Source organism: Anabrus simplex, chromosome 6 (genome assembly GCF_040414725.1).
Source record: "Anabrus simplex isolate iqAnaSimp1 chromosome 6, ASM4041472v1, whole genome shotgun sequence".
NCBI classification, from domain to species: Eukaryota; Metazoa; Arthropoda; class Insecta; order Orthoptera; family Tettigoniidae; genus Anabrus; species Anabrus simplex.
In genome coordinates, this window is record NC_090270.1 from 19,168,230 (window position 1) to 19,185,249 (window position 17,020).

Sequence of the window (17,020 nt, forward strand, 5' to 3'; positions counted from 1 at the left end):
TTTGTTGATATCCAGGGTGTTCTGATGATTGAATGGGTTCCTGAGGGTCAAACCGTTAGTCAGCAATACTATAAAGAAGTCCTAATCAAGCTAAGGGAATCAGTAAGGAAGAAAAGACCAGATGCATGGAAGAATGGCTCATGGATTCTTCACCACAACAACGCACCAGCCCACATCGCCCTGTCTGTAGCTGACAATCGCATTCCTGTGCTAGAACATCCTCCGTATTTGCCTGATCTTGCTCCATGTTACTTTTATTTCTTCCCAAAAGTGAAAAGTGTATTGAAGGGAACACGCTTTCAGTCTGTGGAACACGTAAAAGTAAAAACGGCAGAGGTGTTGCGCAGGGTGACAAAGGATGACCTACAGCATTGCTTCGAACAGTGGAAGGCACGAATGCAATGGTGTGTAGTTAGGGGAGGGGAGTATGTTGAAGGGGATAAAAGTGTATTGTAACTTTGTTTGCAATTAATCACATTTTTCACATCAGTCTCGTTATTTAATTTCCGCACCTCGTAACCTACAAATTCTGTACTATTCTGGCCCACAGCCACACAAACGTTACTTGTACGGAAGCTGGACAGTTTCTCTCCCTTGGTGGCATACAGCCACACACATTGTTCGCATGGTAGTCAAACCGATTCTCTCGATCTTTCGAAGTGTCATTCCCTATATTTCCTGTTCAAAGCCTCTCAAAGTTTTCCCCTCTACTTCTGTGGAAGTAAGATGTTTTTAAGTCTGATTGGTTCACGAGTTCCTCCCACTAACTGATAGGGTGTCATGAAATTCACTCGAACAATTAGCTTCTTACTGCGTCAACAGTCTATGCAACATTTGCTTCTAGAAACATTTATAGAACTTTCTTTTGCGTTTTCTGTTGTACACTGACCAACACAGTCCCAATTTCGAACATACTCTTCTTCTTGTAGCAGACACCATTGGCATGTATTACTGCACTTATAAGCAACACTTACGCAGCACATTACATCACAACAGAGTGTCCCCTTTCGATCAGAAACTTATACCTCAAACTGAAATCAACTAACTTTGCATGACAAAATTGGTTGTTTACTTCACCACGGAATTAGCTAAGGACGCCGGATTCAAAATTTATATGTAGTAATAATAATGTCAATATACTTTTTTTAGTTATCAAAGCAACTATCAATAACAGCACACCGAAATTAAAGGGCAATCATAAGAGACAGTTTAACATCCACAATTTGGAAATAATCAGTGTTATATATTTTAAAGGCTATAGTTTGTTACGACCATAGCTTCGATAAAATGTTTGTAAAATGTTTACAACCAGAATTTCTACCTTACAGCAGTGGAGGGGGTAAGTGATAAACATGTATTATGCGGTCTTTCATTTTCAGTCACCAACACAGTGACATCGTGTAGCTGACTGTTGCACAACATTACACACGACTATCTTGAGTTGCACCTGCTTGCTGCAAGTAAAACTTGTATGATGTCGTATATTTTGAATCCTTATAACTCTCTTCCACTCCAGCCGTATTGTTGTGGCGATCAATGGTTGATTGGCCAGGGAATAACTCTTGTTTGATTTCTATCCACTGCGGATTGTATGTGAATGTGATAAATAACTCTGCTGTGCCATAATGACGAACATACGACATGGCATCTTGAGCATATTCATGCGTATGTCAAGGACTTCCGATGTATGTTGTTGGAAGAATGGTCATCCGGCCGACATACTCTGCATTTCCATGACTGTTAATCACATATCGAAGGTGAATATACTCTTCAGAACGGAGTTTGCTCTGGTTCAACTTGATGAATGTCAAACGCTCTGTTTCAATTTTGACATACATATCAACAGTATATTGGTGAAATAATTGCCCACATTTCAATATCTGATTGTTTTCATTTTCACGAACCATAAGGCGGTATGAATAATACTTCACTGAACTGACTTTTTTATGGTTTTTGGCACCTGTAAAAAAATTGTTTTAATGACAGTCATTGAACTTGGATATAATACATATAGTAGCTATACAAAATATCCAAAGTTTATAATTACCTGTAAGGGGATTTATCATCTTGATCGAGAAGTTGTAACCATCTTCACCTTGCCAAAATATGATGGGATATTGTAGCGCATCGTATGAGTGTTGTATTTCATACACACGCTGTAACTGATCATTCTGGCGATGTAAAACAATATCACGGGCTTCTGAATTTTCTTCAACTATAACAATGGCAACTTCATCAGTTGTTGGCGCATTGAAATGTCTTGCATGTTGGCCCACAGGAGTTTTATCAGCTCTGATTACAATTTTATAATTATCAGATGGCATGAGATCCAGTGCAGTTTTAAACAATGTAATCAACTGATTGTGTTCATGAAAGAAAGTTTGTAATTGTTCTACAATGGACCTCTTCACTGAACTGTTATGTGCACAATGCAGATCAATTTCTTGTATTGAATTGCCCATGAAATAAATTTGCAGGAATTTGTAGTTGCAATCTAACACCGGCAACAGTGAACCTGCTCTGTGATATATTTTGGCCTTGTATCTGTAAATTCAGGACAGGTTTATTATTTTTGTCACAAAAACTATAACATAAAATAAACAAAGCAATATGGGGGATAAGTCTGTTTGTTATATGTTACCTTGAAAGTTGGCATGCAATTGTCTCGAAGTACATTTGTTGCCCCAAATGAAGTCATTTGAAAGAATTTGTTATATTTTTGGATATTTGTGGAAATGTATGGAATCTGTTCCTAAAACCAATGAGTACAATGGATCTGGTAGTGGAACCAATGTCACTAATTTCACTTTGCCATTTGCGCAACACAATTCAGCGGCTTCATTTTTTGTATTTCATTGCCTTACAATTTTGGCAAACTGAGTTCATAGATCCAATAGCAATGCATTTGTAGGCACTGTAGTGAATTCAAACATCATAACTGAAAGCAGCTCAATTCAAACTTGGAAGATTATTAACTGAACGACGCGCTGCACGGGTTTGTGATATCCAAATCCTTTAAGTTTTATTTCACTCTTCATGTTGTTGTGCAGTCCAATTAGACTGGAAATTAGCTTGGCTTGTAGCATTTCGAGTTCTTCGACCAAAGTTGCTCTGCCCGCGTCTTATAGGCGGCATGAGTCTTGAAATGAGTATACTGTATATGGAAGCACACAGAATAAACCAATCAACCAAAGAAATCAATGAACTTGTTTGTTGAGAAGCGAAGATTTAAAAATAATCAGGGTAGGCAAAGGTCTCCAACTATAACAAAACACGACACTACATGCGACTGTCTGGAGGGCGTATGTTTGGGAGATCTGTACCGGCAGTCGAGGCAGCCAGACAGCAAGCCAGCCGGCCGAGTCACGCGCGAAACCAAAACCCATGGAGACTTTCTTTCTGTCACAAACTGAGAACTAAGCGAGATAGGAACTTGGGGTTTATTTTAAAAATAACTTCCATATCAATACCATTTTCCTCGCTTTGACGCCGCATACAAATTCAATAGCAAAGAAGTTGGCCAGCGACTGACTTTTTCGTGAAAATTTGAATTTATAATTCCACCTTTACAATACTGTAATTGTCTTTATTATAAAGACTACATTAAATTATACTCGTGAAACATGTTTCGTCCTCTTATGAGACATCTTCAGTCACAAATACAAAACATTAAAAATAACACGAAGACATGTTGAAGTAAGTGAATAAAAAGTCTTTGTATCCTGTGACACGGCGTGATGGCGTCTTGTCAATCTTCAATGTTAAAATGGTGTGGCGTGAACATGATATGAAGCATGAAGTGCAGTTAAAATCACAGATTAAATTGTTGTTCAAAACAACGAATTTTCGATTATTAAACAACATAAGTGGCTGTGGGAATAAAATTAAATGCATATTGTACATAAAACAGTGTGGTGGTAATGCCACATTAAAATCGTTTTCTTGATTAGGAGGTGGAGTTATACTGATAATGCAAGTTGAACTTGATTATGTGTTGACAATAGGGGCCTAAAAAGAAAAATATGAATGAATTGAAGAACAAATTCAATTAAAATGTGAACTAAGTGCCCATCCAGTCACTCACCTCCTTGCCTGTCCTACGTCGACCACTCCATCTTAAGCGCTAAAGCTAACTGAGTGATGTCCTCGAAGGTCGTTGAGGACTGACTGTGAGGGGAAGTTGAGATGAGTTTGATGTAAGAGGATAGACGTGAGGTAAAGTATTACTCACGCGCCTTCGTGAAAAGAATTTATTGATTAACTCCTCGAAAAGTATATTGATATCCTCCGATATCTCATTAAGGTTATAAATTGGGTTGCATTTTTGATCAATATTTATAAATATGTTTTCTAAAATATTCAATAGATTTCCTTTCTTACATAAATGGAGAATTTGAGGGTCTTGTTGTATGCCCATGGATGTATGTTTGGTATCGTCCATATGAGAACCGAATGCTGAGAATCTGCCGTACTGTGATGAGGCTGAAATGATACAGAAGAGACTGTTGTTTCCGATAGTTTATCTGCGATCTCGGTTGCAATAAGCAGTAGGCTTTTTTCACACCTTGACTGCATACATTCACCTGAGTTCTGGTCACAACCACCTGAGATATAAACTCTCTATATTCAGTGTGTACAGGTACTTGTTACCTTTGCAGTGCCTACAAAAAAAAAAAAAAGAAGAAAAAAATCACATTTTTGTGGTAAATGCAACATGCATACTTTATGCGGGATGTTACGCTGAATATGCATATCAGGACGCAATTCAGCAAACTTTGAGAAACTCGCTGGCAATTTTCATAGTCTTGTGTAATAAAGTGTGGGCTTCTTTTAACGTTACCATTAAATATCTGATTGGAACTTCATTGATCTCACCACTGACATGGATTTTCTTAAAATCGTTGCTTCCTGGAGCCTGATATGAGATGGCGTCATTACATTACCCATTTTCTTGTCTTGCTAATACCTAAACCCTCTTTTCTTCCAAATACACAAGAAGTTTTCTTTTTTTTTGCGGTGAAGAGGACAAGGCTTCCTCTACAAGTTTTCTTCAGTTACCATAATGCTGCCTACGTATGACTCCTGTGTCAGGCATCGGAATATCGACACGATTGTCAGCTTCCTGCACTGTCGCCTATTTGTCCCTTTTCTGTTGAACTTGTATTTTGGAATCTTAATCTCTCTCTTCCTGCTTTAGTCATTCTTGCTCTATACCTTTCTTTTTTTTCTGCTATCTTTACGTTTTCTTGCCATTCTTTACAATCTTTCCCCTTCAGATGCTGTTTGTATTCTTGTTATCTTTCTGCTGCTGATTTCCCCATATTACTGTTTGTTTCTTGAGATATTGTGGTGAATTGGGGAATATATGAGGGACAGAGCCAGTTTTCAATTTTGATCTATTTCTAGGAATTTCTACCTGTTTGCCTTATATTACAAAAAAATCTGATTTAACCATACAGTAAATTCATCAGAAAAATGTGAATCACACACACAACACGTAACAGAAAACTTGTCTTTTCTGGGATTTGCCCTTTCCCATTTTGAAAATTCTGCTTCATTTTTAGGTGGATTAAAGAAGTGTTTACCTTTTGTAGTTTTATTGCCAGATTTACAGCCTGGAACGAAGCAAGTAGGCATTTTTGTCCTTCTCGGTATGCTTGTAAGTTCTATAAACTCAGCACTATGTTTACACTAAATAAACGAAGTCCATCACCAAATGACACACTCTTCGTTTTCACCTAACAATAATGCACAACATGTTTTTGGCCCTCACAGAACAACACTACCGAACATTAACATATTACAACCACAAATACAGTAATGGTGCTGCCCCTAGCGGGCGATTCATCAAGGTCTCTATACTAGCCAACAGGGAACAACATAAGAGCCCACGCTTTCTCTTCCACTCGTTACGCACGTAGCATAATATTTTGGAACTTACACTTTAAAATCCTTTGAGTAGTAGGCTACACAGTGGCATTTGAGCAGTTTTCAAATTTAGGAAGTAATAAATAATGAATAAGAGAATTTTAAAATTTTGTTTTCCTGTAATCCCTTTGATATGTTCCACTACGTCTCTCAGGAGTGAGTAGTACAGGGTGGCGCATGAAATGTCATACACTGGAAATTGTTTATAGAAAATGTAATATACAACATATTGAATACAAAATTGCATTACAACATTTCACTGACATGTGCATGGTTAGTCCGTGTGCAGTACATGTTCAATATGTCCACCTTCTCGGTGTACAACAGCTTCGAGACAAACCCGCATGTTCATGATCACTCCGCGCCACAAGTCCTCACTCAACCCTTGGAAGAAAGTCACAATGGCCGTTTGCAATTGCTGTGCATTTTCTGGTTTATGGCGGTAGATTGTCTCCTTCAAATATCCCCACAGGAAGAAGTCGCAGGGATTGAGATCGGGGCTATGCGGTGGCCAGACTGAGCTGCTCTGAAAATGCTTGGGATATTGATGGGTCATCACACGGGGCCCGAAATGTTCATTCAGGAAATCCAGAACAACATTTGCTGTGTGCGGATGAGCTCCATCTTGCATGAACCATTGTGTCTTTATTGGTAGTCGTGATGCAAAGAGTTCTCGAAGGAAACAGTTTGTCAACATGTCCAAGTAATGCGCACTATTGACTGTGTCATTGAAAAAAATTGATATAATAATTCCATGACTGGAAATTGCAGCCCACACACACACTTTCCCACCATGACTTTCAACCTCGTGCACAATAGCAGGCCGTTCTTTCACCCAAAACCGGACATTCTGTTTGTTCACTGCACCATTGAGATAGACGTTTGCCTCATCCATCACTGAACTATGTGTTGTGCAATACGGGATCACCTTCTCCAATAGCTCAGTCAGCAAACTGTACTCGCCGTACTGTAACTCTTGACAAGCGCTGTTAGTTTATGACCTATTGTCATTTTGTATGAAAACACGTCAAGGTCGGTGTGTAGTATTCTCTGAATTGACCGACGAGAGATGCCAAGCTGAACACATGCAGTTCTGGTGGATTTGGAGGGGCTCCGAACCACAGCCGCTCTAACAGCAGCAACATTCTCCGGTGAGCAGACTGGCTTGAGGCAGGGCAGTTTTCTCTCCAGTATGTTGCCTTCTGTTTCAAATTCTCTGGCCAGTTCGTATACCGTCTGACGCCAAGGAGCCCATCGAGTATGGAAATGAACACGAAACCTTTCCTGGGTCTGAGCTATGCTCTTTGTTTCCGCATAAAACAACACTATCTTCAATTCTCTTCACGCGTCAATCTCCCTTTGTTCGCCTTGCTGTTTAACTGGCAGCCGGTACGCATGCGCGACATGTGGTGCTGCCTGTCGGTTCATGCATGAAATATGGTTTCTGTTCACGAAAGGACCTGGTTGTGAGCCCAGGTTTACACATTTTATAAAACATTTCCGATGTATGACATTTCGTGCGCCACCCTGTAGATCAGGTACCCAGCTTGATTTCAGAAACTTAGCTTTCAAGTTTCGAGGGTGCTTAGTGCTTTGCTCATTTCTTTCAGTATATTGTGATGATGGAGCTCTGATACCCAAAAATACATCCCTGATAGTTGCAAGGATACCACTGACAGCTCAGCAAAAGAAAGCCTGGTAAGACTATTTCTTCGCTCTAATAGAAAGCATATGGTGGCTAAAAGAAAGTAAGTAAGAAAATGACAAAATATAGATTCCTCACAATGTATTTTTCTTCTTGGTAAAAGATTTTATTTGTCTTATTTTGCTCTATTTCAGGGATCGGGCAGAATCGAACCAACAGCTATCAGGGATACCTAAAGGGGTAAGTATTTTATATATTCATCATATACCTAAAAATTTAGGAATATTCTTCAAGTGTATTTGATACCTCTACCACAGGGGTAACACTAAACAAGGCACAAACACAGTTAAAAAGGGAAGGTAAGAGTACAATGCACAATATAAGAAAACACTACACACTTGGAAAAACAGTAGCTAGCATTATGCGGGTCTCCAACAAAACAAGTACGTAACTATCAGTGGGGCCAACTAGTGAACGACAAAACGGGAAGATGGAAGGGGCTGGGAAACTACCAAAGGCATGGACATGGCTTAGATAGCGGATTCCGAAATAAATGGCCGTGATCCTTAGATTTTAAAAATATTATTTAAAAGATAATTTTACAAATACATTCCAAGTTACGAGCTATAAGTTCAGTGATATACATAGCTTATTTCGTAGCAGTGTAAACTCAAATTTCAAATCAACTATACATCTAGTTACCAATGCAGTAGTACAATGCAATTTACAGGTTATCCAAAATGTAGCGTACCTAAAGTGATACAGAACTATCAGAGGCAAACCCCAAGGGAAATCCTATTAAACTACAATATACATATTTTAGTGAAACAAAACGGGAATGCCTCAGAAACGAACAGTTAAGTCTAGCTGAAAAACAAAGGCGTCATAAGTAACTAATTTGGTGAATCTAGGCGAGGTTAGGGCAGACTCCTGTATGAAAAGCAAATCGGAACGTTACGGAAATTTCAGCAGGAACGGAATTCAAGAGTGCTTACCCGAGGAGAGCGCCATCCCGAAAACCGGGGGACGTCAACCAGATAGGCTGCTCGCAGACAGATGGACAAAGACCGACAGAATTCAGGATACAGAATTAATTCGAACACTGCCTCGCTCACTATATATAGGAATTACTGGCCTTGGAGGCAACCAGTCAGCGTGCACGTGTTCCCTATCGCCACCTAGACTCACCAATCACAACCTTACTTTCGATCGAGAACTTTGACTAACATTCTAGAATACGCATGATTGCGAAAGTCGTATTTTTCCAGAATAGACAGAACACATACCAACAAAGTAACACACCCTGTACAAAAGTTATGTAACTTTCTGGATCTTTCCAGGAACTATAGACAGAATTCTACTATTTACAAATGCCTATGTTACAACATTATACAGTACAGGTTAGGTCAATAAAAATAAAACATCATATCGTATTTTTCAAACAAGGTCTTCAAAAAAAAAAAAAAACAAAAAAAAAAACATTCCACTCACATTACATAGTTCACGTGTAACATCTTCCTCCCCCGGAAAGTCGGGCCCTGCTCGACCAATAATATAACATCACTGGGGAGAAAGCGATAGAACGTTTTCACACAGTACCAATAGTAAAGGTACATTACTTTAACCCACCAAATTTCTTGAAGTTAATTTTGTCATAACCAACAACACAAACTGTCACATAATTTTCAAAAATAATATAGATCCACCTCTTGAATAAATATCACAAAATCCACATGGATTGTCACATTGCACTTCAAAATGCCTTCTTTCACAGATGATTAGACAATTTGTAGTCTGTCTACCAAATCATGTACACCATACTTTCTTCCAAATGTTAGAAATACCAAAACCTCTCACTTGTTGCTAACACTTTTGCACTACTTTCCCACAACAGTCACAGCACAGCTAGGCCACAGGTTCTTGCTGATGATGCGGCTGCCGTAACGGCCGTTTGCTGCCAGCCTCCATTCAATGTCAGTCCAAACCTGACACCTAGGTGAGATGCAGTTCAGTGATCTCTTGCACCAAATAAGCCGGGGTGAGATACCGTCCAGTCTGCCTGCCACCAATGGGACGTTCCCCGCAGGATAGTGGTGCCGGATGGTGACGCCCAAAGCACACAGTGTGCCTCCCAATTTGGCACTTCAGGTTGCTGCCCGAAGAAGCTGGTCACTGCAGCCGCTGTAACACACACAAACCGCAGCAGACAGGGAAATACCTTGAGGTAAAAGTATGCTGCTGGGCTCAAGATCTCGCGTAGAGTTACCCGATGGGTGGCTTAATGAATATGCAGGAGGAATTCTTCCTCGCACACAGGAATATTAGGGCACTAGCCCTGGGGTAAGCACTGCTATCTACAATTCACGTGACAAGATTATGGTGGGGATGAAAAGAAACTACAGGAGGGTGCCCTAAGCCTGACCGTAAAAGGAAGAAAATTCCAAGTAGTGACCTTAAACTAAAACTCATCTAACTTATAATACTAAATCGATTACACTAGAGGATACCTAAAGTATTCACTTATACAATTACATACAACTAACTTACAATAAAACTATTATCTTATAGCTGAAACCTTATAAATAACCTTACAATAAACTTATTTTATAACTAAATTCTTACAAATACAGTAACATAGAACTAAATCTACAAGGTCCCCAACAATGGTATTTACCCTTCCCTACCAGACTTAAGGTACCTTGATCTGGGAGAGATGTATTCTGCTGATCCTTTTCCTTTCGGGATCACTCACCAATAATGTCACCGGGGTAAGGAACTTTAAGATGGTGCAGGGACCTCGAAATCTGGGGGCCAACTTACTGATAACATGGTCCGCAGCACTACTGACGGGATGTGTTTTAATAAACACCTGGTCACCCACAGAGAGATCGTGCGGTCTTCGCCCGTGGTTGTAATTACGCTGGACCTTAGCGTAATAAACCTTCAAGTTCTTTCGTGCACGGTGCCAATTAGCTCGGATCTTTTCTGGGCTGCCATTGTCGGGCAGAAGATCATTAATTGACCATAGGTTAGATAGAGGAGAATTTAGAGTAAAAGCCAACATCAACGAAGCAGGGGTTTGCTTGTGGCTTTCATGGACAGCAGTGTTAAATGCAAATGACAACCAATTCAATGAGGAATCCCACTTGGAGTGGTCTGAGGAGTGATAAGCGATGAGGGCAGATCGCAGGTTACGATTCACTCTCTCAGCATAATTGGGCTTCAGGTAATACGGAGTAGTGGTTACATGAGCAATGGATAGATCAAAACAGAAATTCTGGAACTGGGCAGAAGTAAAGGCTCTTGCGTTATCACTTACCAAGAAATGACAGGGTCCAAACGAGGCGAATATCTGTTTCAAGCACGAGATGGTGGTGTTGGCGTTAGCCATCCTAGTGGGGAACAGCCACGTAAAACGCGAAAAGGCGTCAACACACACGAGTATGAAACGATTACCATTCCGAGATCTTGGGAAAGGACTAATATAGTCTATAAACAGTCTTTCCATGGGGCGAGAAGCTTGCTCAGAAGACAAGAGACCTAGACGAGTATTCGTGGCAGGTTTACTGATGTTGCAAATCTTACAGGACTTGACAAGGGTACGGATCTCAATATCCATGGATTTCCAAATAAAGTGGTTACGGATTTTTTCTCTTGTTTTGAAAACGCCCAGATGACCGCCCACTGGGGATTCATGAAAGTATTTGAAGAGAGCCGGGACCAGGTTAGTTGGGACTACAATTTTGGGGTCTCTGCGACCACGAGCAGGACAACACAAGACACCATTCTTAAGAATATAGGGCTTAACATGCTCACCGGATTTAATCCTGTCGACAATGGCTTTTAACTCAGGATCATCCTCTTGATGTTTGGCAATATCCTTGAAAAAGAAGGGAGAGTCAGTGAGAACTACATTGACAAAAGCTGATACTTGTTCGGGAGATGAGTCTACTGGCTCGGATTGAGGGTCAGAGCTGTCTGGATGGAACATTCTACTGAGGCCATCAGCCACAACGTTTTCCGTGCCACGAATGTGGCGGGCTTCAAATTGGAAGGCTGAGATGTGCACTGCCCATCGTGCTAGACGACCGGTCTTTCGCGGCTTGGCCAGTACCCAACTCAACGCCTGATTGTCAGTTTCCAGATTGAAAGGGAGATGTTCCAGGTAAATTCTGAAGCATTCTAAGGAGAAGACAACAGCCAGGGCTTCCAACTCATAAATGGAATAATTGCGCTCAGCAGGATTCAGGGCATGGGAAGCATAAGAAATAGGACGACGCCCTTCTTGAAATTCCTGTAGAAGAACTCCGGATATGCCTGAGGAAGAGGCGTCAGTCTGAAGAATGAAGCGTTTAGAGAAGTCTGGCATAGCCAATACAGGGGCGTTACATAAGGCAGATTTGAAGTCCATAAAGGCTTCACGTTGGGCATCACCCCACACAAATTTGGCATCCTTTCTTCTCAAATCATTTAATGGAGCTGTACGTTCAGCAAAATTAGGAATGAATTTGCGAAAGAAATTCACCATGCCAATGAATCTGGCTACAGCCTTGACGTCCTTTGGAGGGGGAAAACTCTGGATGGCGACAGTACGAGACCCGATCGATTGAGACAACCCTCCCCGACACGATATGTCCTAAGAAGGACATCTGGGGTTGTGCGACGGAAACCTTGGATGCCTCGAGGGTTAGACCCGCTTTACGCAGTCTTTCCACCACTTCGTTGAGATGGAGTAGCTGTTCCTCGAAGGTTTCGCTAAAAATTACGAGATCGTCAAGGTAATTATAAACAAACTTGAACTTAATGTCCGATAAGACATAATCTAGTAACCCTGTAAGGACAGCCGCTCCAGTTGCTAGGCCAAAAGGGACGCGTTCGAATTCATATAGGTTCCAGTCTGTTGCAAATGCAGTGAGATGCTTGGATTCTTCGGCAAGGGGTATCTGGTAATAAGCCTGATTTAAATCGAAAGTGGTGAAAATTTTTGCATTAGCGAACCAAGAAAAACAAGAGTGCAAATCAGGAAGTGGGACAGATTGGAGGACTACCTTACAGTTCAACATCCGATAGTCCACAACAGGCCGATAACCACCTTGTGGTTTAGGGACCAGAAACATGGGAGAAGAATAGGCTGACTTGGACGGGCGTATCACTCCGTCAGCAAGCATTTGATCAATGATAGCCTTCAGGGCTTTCATTTTGGGAGGTGACAACCGTTACGGAGGAGAGCGAACAGGTATGTTATCTGTAACCTCAATTTTGTATTCTAATACATTGGTGACGCCTAACCTGTCGGTGAAGACATCAGGGAACTAATCGCAGAGTTTCCTAAGTTGGTTGGCCTGCTCTTCGGGTAAGTGATTAAAATCAAAAGCCTTGGGTTCTACAGAATCTTCGGGAACAGCGTTAACATGGCAAGGCAGAATAGGGGAGCGATCACACAGCTCAAATGTTCTTGCAGAAAATTTGAAATGGAATCTGTTGAACTGGAGGTCCAAAATCATGCCTGTTTTTGCAATAAAATTTGGACCCAATATGAATTGGCAGGACAAATCTTTTGCCACTAGCACTGGCATTTTCCAGGTGAAACACGGACTCTAATCTTGACCTCTAGGGACCCTACAATATTCAATGTATTGGAATTAGCAGTATGGCAGGTTAAGGACACGGGTTGTAATGTAGGTAGCTTGCAAACAGTTTTCATAGAATCATACCAGGTCTCACTCATCAAGGTGGCACTACTCCCAGAGTCCAGCAACGCACAGACAGGTTCATTATTTACCTCTATGCATAAATATGGTAGTTTACAAGAAGGTATGGCAGAAATCCTACAAGATTGTTTTTTTTTTTTTGAAGACCTTTATTGAAAAATACGATATGATGTTTTATTTTTATTGACCTAACCTGTACTGTATAATGTTGTAACATAGGCATTTGTAAATAGTAGAATTCTGTCTATAGTTCCTGGAAAGATTCAGAAAGTTACATAACTTTTGTACAGGGTGTGTTACTTTGTTGGTATGTGTTCTAGAAAGTGTGTTCTGTCTATTCTGGAAAAATACGACTTTCGCGATCATGCGTATTCTAGAATGTTAGTCAAAGTTCTTGATCGAAAGTAAGGTAGTGATTGGTGAGTCTAGGTGGCGATAGGGAGCACGTGCACGCTGATTGGTTGCCTCCAAGGCCAGTAATTCCTATATATAATGAGCGAGGCAGTGTTCGAATTAATTCTGTATCCTGAATTCTGTCGGTCTTGGTCCATCTGTCTGCGAGCAGTCTATCTGGTTGACGTCCCCCGGTTTTCGGGATGGCGCTCTCCTCGGGTAAGCACTCTTGAAATCCTTTCCTGCTGAAATTTCCGTAATGTTCCGATTTGCTTTTCATTCAGGTGTCTGCCCTAACCTCTCCTAGATTCACCAAATTAGTTACTTATGACGCCTTTGTTTTTCAGCTAGACTTAACTGTTCGTTTCCGAGGCATTCCTGTTTTGTTTCACAAAAATATGTATATTGTAGTTTAATAGGATTTCCCTTGGGGTTTGCCTCTGATAGTTCTGTATCACTTTAGGTACGCTACATTTTGGATAACCTGTAAATTGCATTGTACTACTGCATTGGTAACTAGATGTATAGTTGATTTGAAATTTGAGTTTACACTGCTACGAAATAAGCTATGTATATCACTGAACTTATAGCTCGTAACTTGGAATGTATTTGTAAAATTATCTTTTAAATAATATTTTTAAAATCTGAGGATCACGGCCATTTATTTCGGAATCCGCTATCTAAGCCATGTCCATGCCTTTGGTAGTTTCCCAGCCCCTTCCATCTTCCCGTTTTGTCGTTCACTAGTTGGCCCCACTGATAGTTACGTACTTGTTTTGTTGGAGACCCGCATAATGCTAGCTACTGTTTTTCCAAGTGTGTAGTGTTTTCTTATATTGTGCATTGTACTCTTACCTTCCCTTTTTAACTGTGTTTGTGCCTTGTTTAGTGTTACCCCTGTAGTAGAGGTATCAGTATTTATGTCTGGTAGTAGAGGTATCAGTATTTATGTCTGATAGACTTGAAGGTTCTCTTGCTTAAATATACACTTATGTAACTGGAGAAATACAAGAGAAATGGAATAATGTGATACAACGGGGAAAGAAAGATCTGTGCTATTCACAGTATAGACAAAGTTGCTATACACCCAACTCTTGATTAACCAGGATAATCTAGGGGTAAGGTTTCCTGGATAAGTAAAATCGCAGTTAATCTGCAAAAAGTTAAGTAGAACAGGCATACTGAAAGTACATTTCGTGCAGGTCATAATCGTCATCCTTTCTTCAGATGTTTTATAGCCTGATGCACAATGCTCCTATTTGAAAGCAAGAGTATGGGTTGGTAGGCATTTCCAATACAGGCCAGACTCATCCGCATTGTGAATTTGTTCTCGGACCAAACCCTTACCCAGAACAATTTTTTCAAAATCCGAATTGAACTGTTCAACAGCTTCGGTATTTCCACTTAACAACTTGCCTTTTACACTAACATCATGAATGCCATGTCACTGTTTAAAGCTTGTAAATCATCGGGATGATGCGTCAAACTCGCCCTCCATCCCAAGAGCTTTAAAGAAAAACTTCACTTTAGTCATATAGATCGGTCCCGATACTGGAGTCCCTTGAGCTCGCTGCTATGAAAACCCCTCCAACATGCATTGGTCAAGCTCCTCAATCGTAGATTATTTTCATAGTTTTTCAGATTGCTATACCACTGTTTGCATCGGACGAACAAGCAAATGATAGAAGTTTGTCTTTGTTGTGTAAAATATTTGGCATTGTAGAATTACCAGCGTTTCATTGGGCACACACCTGTTTAACGGTAGAACCTCATTCTATATTTTATACAATATCCAACTTCTGTTGAATTGTCAAAATGACACGCTTCAGTTCTATTGCCATTGTTTGCGAACTGAACTGGACAGAACTAAAACAAGATAATGACTGAGAGTGGGGCGGCATGGAGTAGAACAGGTACTCGCGGCTGGTGACACACCAGCTACAAATAACTTCAAGGTCGTGCCACTCCTGCTGCTATTACGACTCGGCAATATTATCCCGACCCTTTGTAATTCTGTATTACTGTAACTTGTAACACTCGTGCATTTTTAGTGTATTTGAAATCACGGTTAAGCCGCAACACGGTTGATCTGATTAAGGTAAATTGGGAATTGAGTGTATTTTCTTTTCTTAGTAGCTAAGGTTATAGGATGAAATTTGATGTCCATTGAACTTGCTGGATAGATATGTAGACAGAGTTATTCAGCAAGTTCTGTTGCATTTTCTCTAGAGCCTTTATTTTATTGCCTTGGAAATTAACTATCTTGGTTTATTAGCTACTTAAGATAAAAATGTTTGTATGAAGTATTTATTAGGTAGATTTGACCGTTACAGTTCCTTATTAAGGATATTTTATCTTATTTTAATTGTAAGTCTATACGGAATGCAATATGAATTTTATTACATTTAATTACTAGCAACTCGATCCATTAGCACGTATGGTTTACATTTGGACACAGCAAATGTGTAATTTTCAAATAGATTGTCTTCTCCTTTTAAGACCCCATCTCCTTACAAAGATTGGCGATCCAGTTGATTATGATTACTTGTGAAGCGGCGGCTCGAAAAATTTCAATAGAAGTTCATCTATATTGGTGGCACAGGACTTTAACTCAGGAATTTCTTTGTCTCCCCACAGATTGTTGTCCTTCAGTTTTCCTCTAGATGAGGAGTTGAAGTTCATATCAATTACCTCTCATGATGTACCCGATGTACTTGAGTTTTCACTCCCTGATGTTTGTTAGCTCTTTTTTTTTCTTTCTTATTTATCAAGTTGGGGACTTTCTCATTGGTCTTCCTTTCTGTCAAGGATATTCAAAGAATTCTTTTGTACATTTTGAAAACTTCAATCTGTCTCTCCAGCAAAGTTCTGCGTATCCAGCCTTCGAAACCATACAGAAGGATGGGAAAAACATAAGCTTGCAACATCTGAACTTGTAGCTGAATGTTGAGATCTCTACTGATGAATAGGGCTTGCCCGATCCTTGATAAGATTTCATTCTTGGGATTGCATTCGCTATAGTCGCAAGTATTTCAAGTATGGCACTTGCTGAATAACTGGGTTGTTAGTATGCAACGAGACCTGCTTTGATGTTTTCGAAAATACAATCGGCCTGGTCTTGCCCATATTCATGACAGCCCGAATATTGCACTGATCTTATAATGTTATAAATAATAATTTGAAGATCACTAAGGCTACTGGCTAACACAACCATATCACGGTTATTAGTAATGAATTTGCCATTCATTCTGAAGCCTAGGTTAACACCCTCGACAGCTTCTTTGAACGCACCGTCAGAGTAGGTGTTAAAAAGGGAGACTAGACAGGACACATCTCTGTCGCA

General features: G+C 40.2%; 1 protein-coding gene across 2 annotated transcripts in view; it reads left to right on the forward strand.

The window, feature by feature from the left end:
* snama (something that sticks like glue) overlaps nt 1-17,020 on the forward strand; it is a 651,651-nt gene that overhangs the window by 93,786 nt on the left and 540,845 nt on the right. For both annotated transcript variants that reach the window (XM_067149701.2, XM_067149702.2), the window contains exons 3-4: nt 7,539-7,626; nt 7,768-7,813. In XM_067149701.2, coding sequence (XP_067005802.2) covers nt 7,539-7,626; nt 7,768-7,813 — 134 coding nt within the window. The remainder of the gene's footprint in view (nt 1-7,538; nt 7,627-7,767; nt 7,814-17,020) is intronic.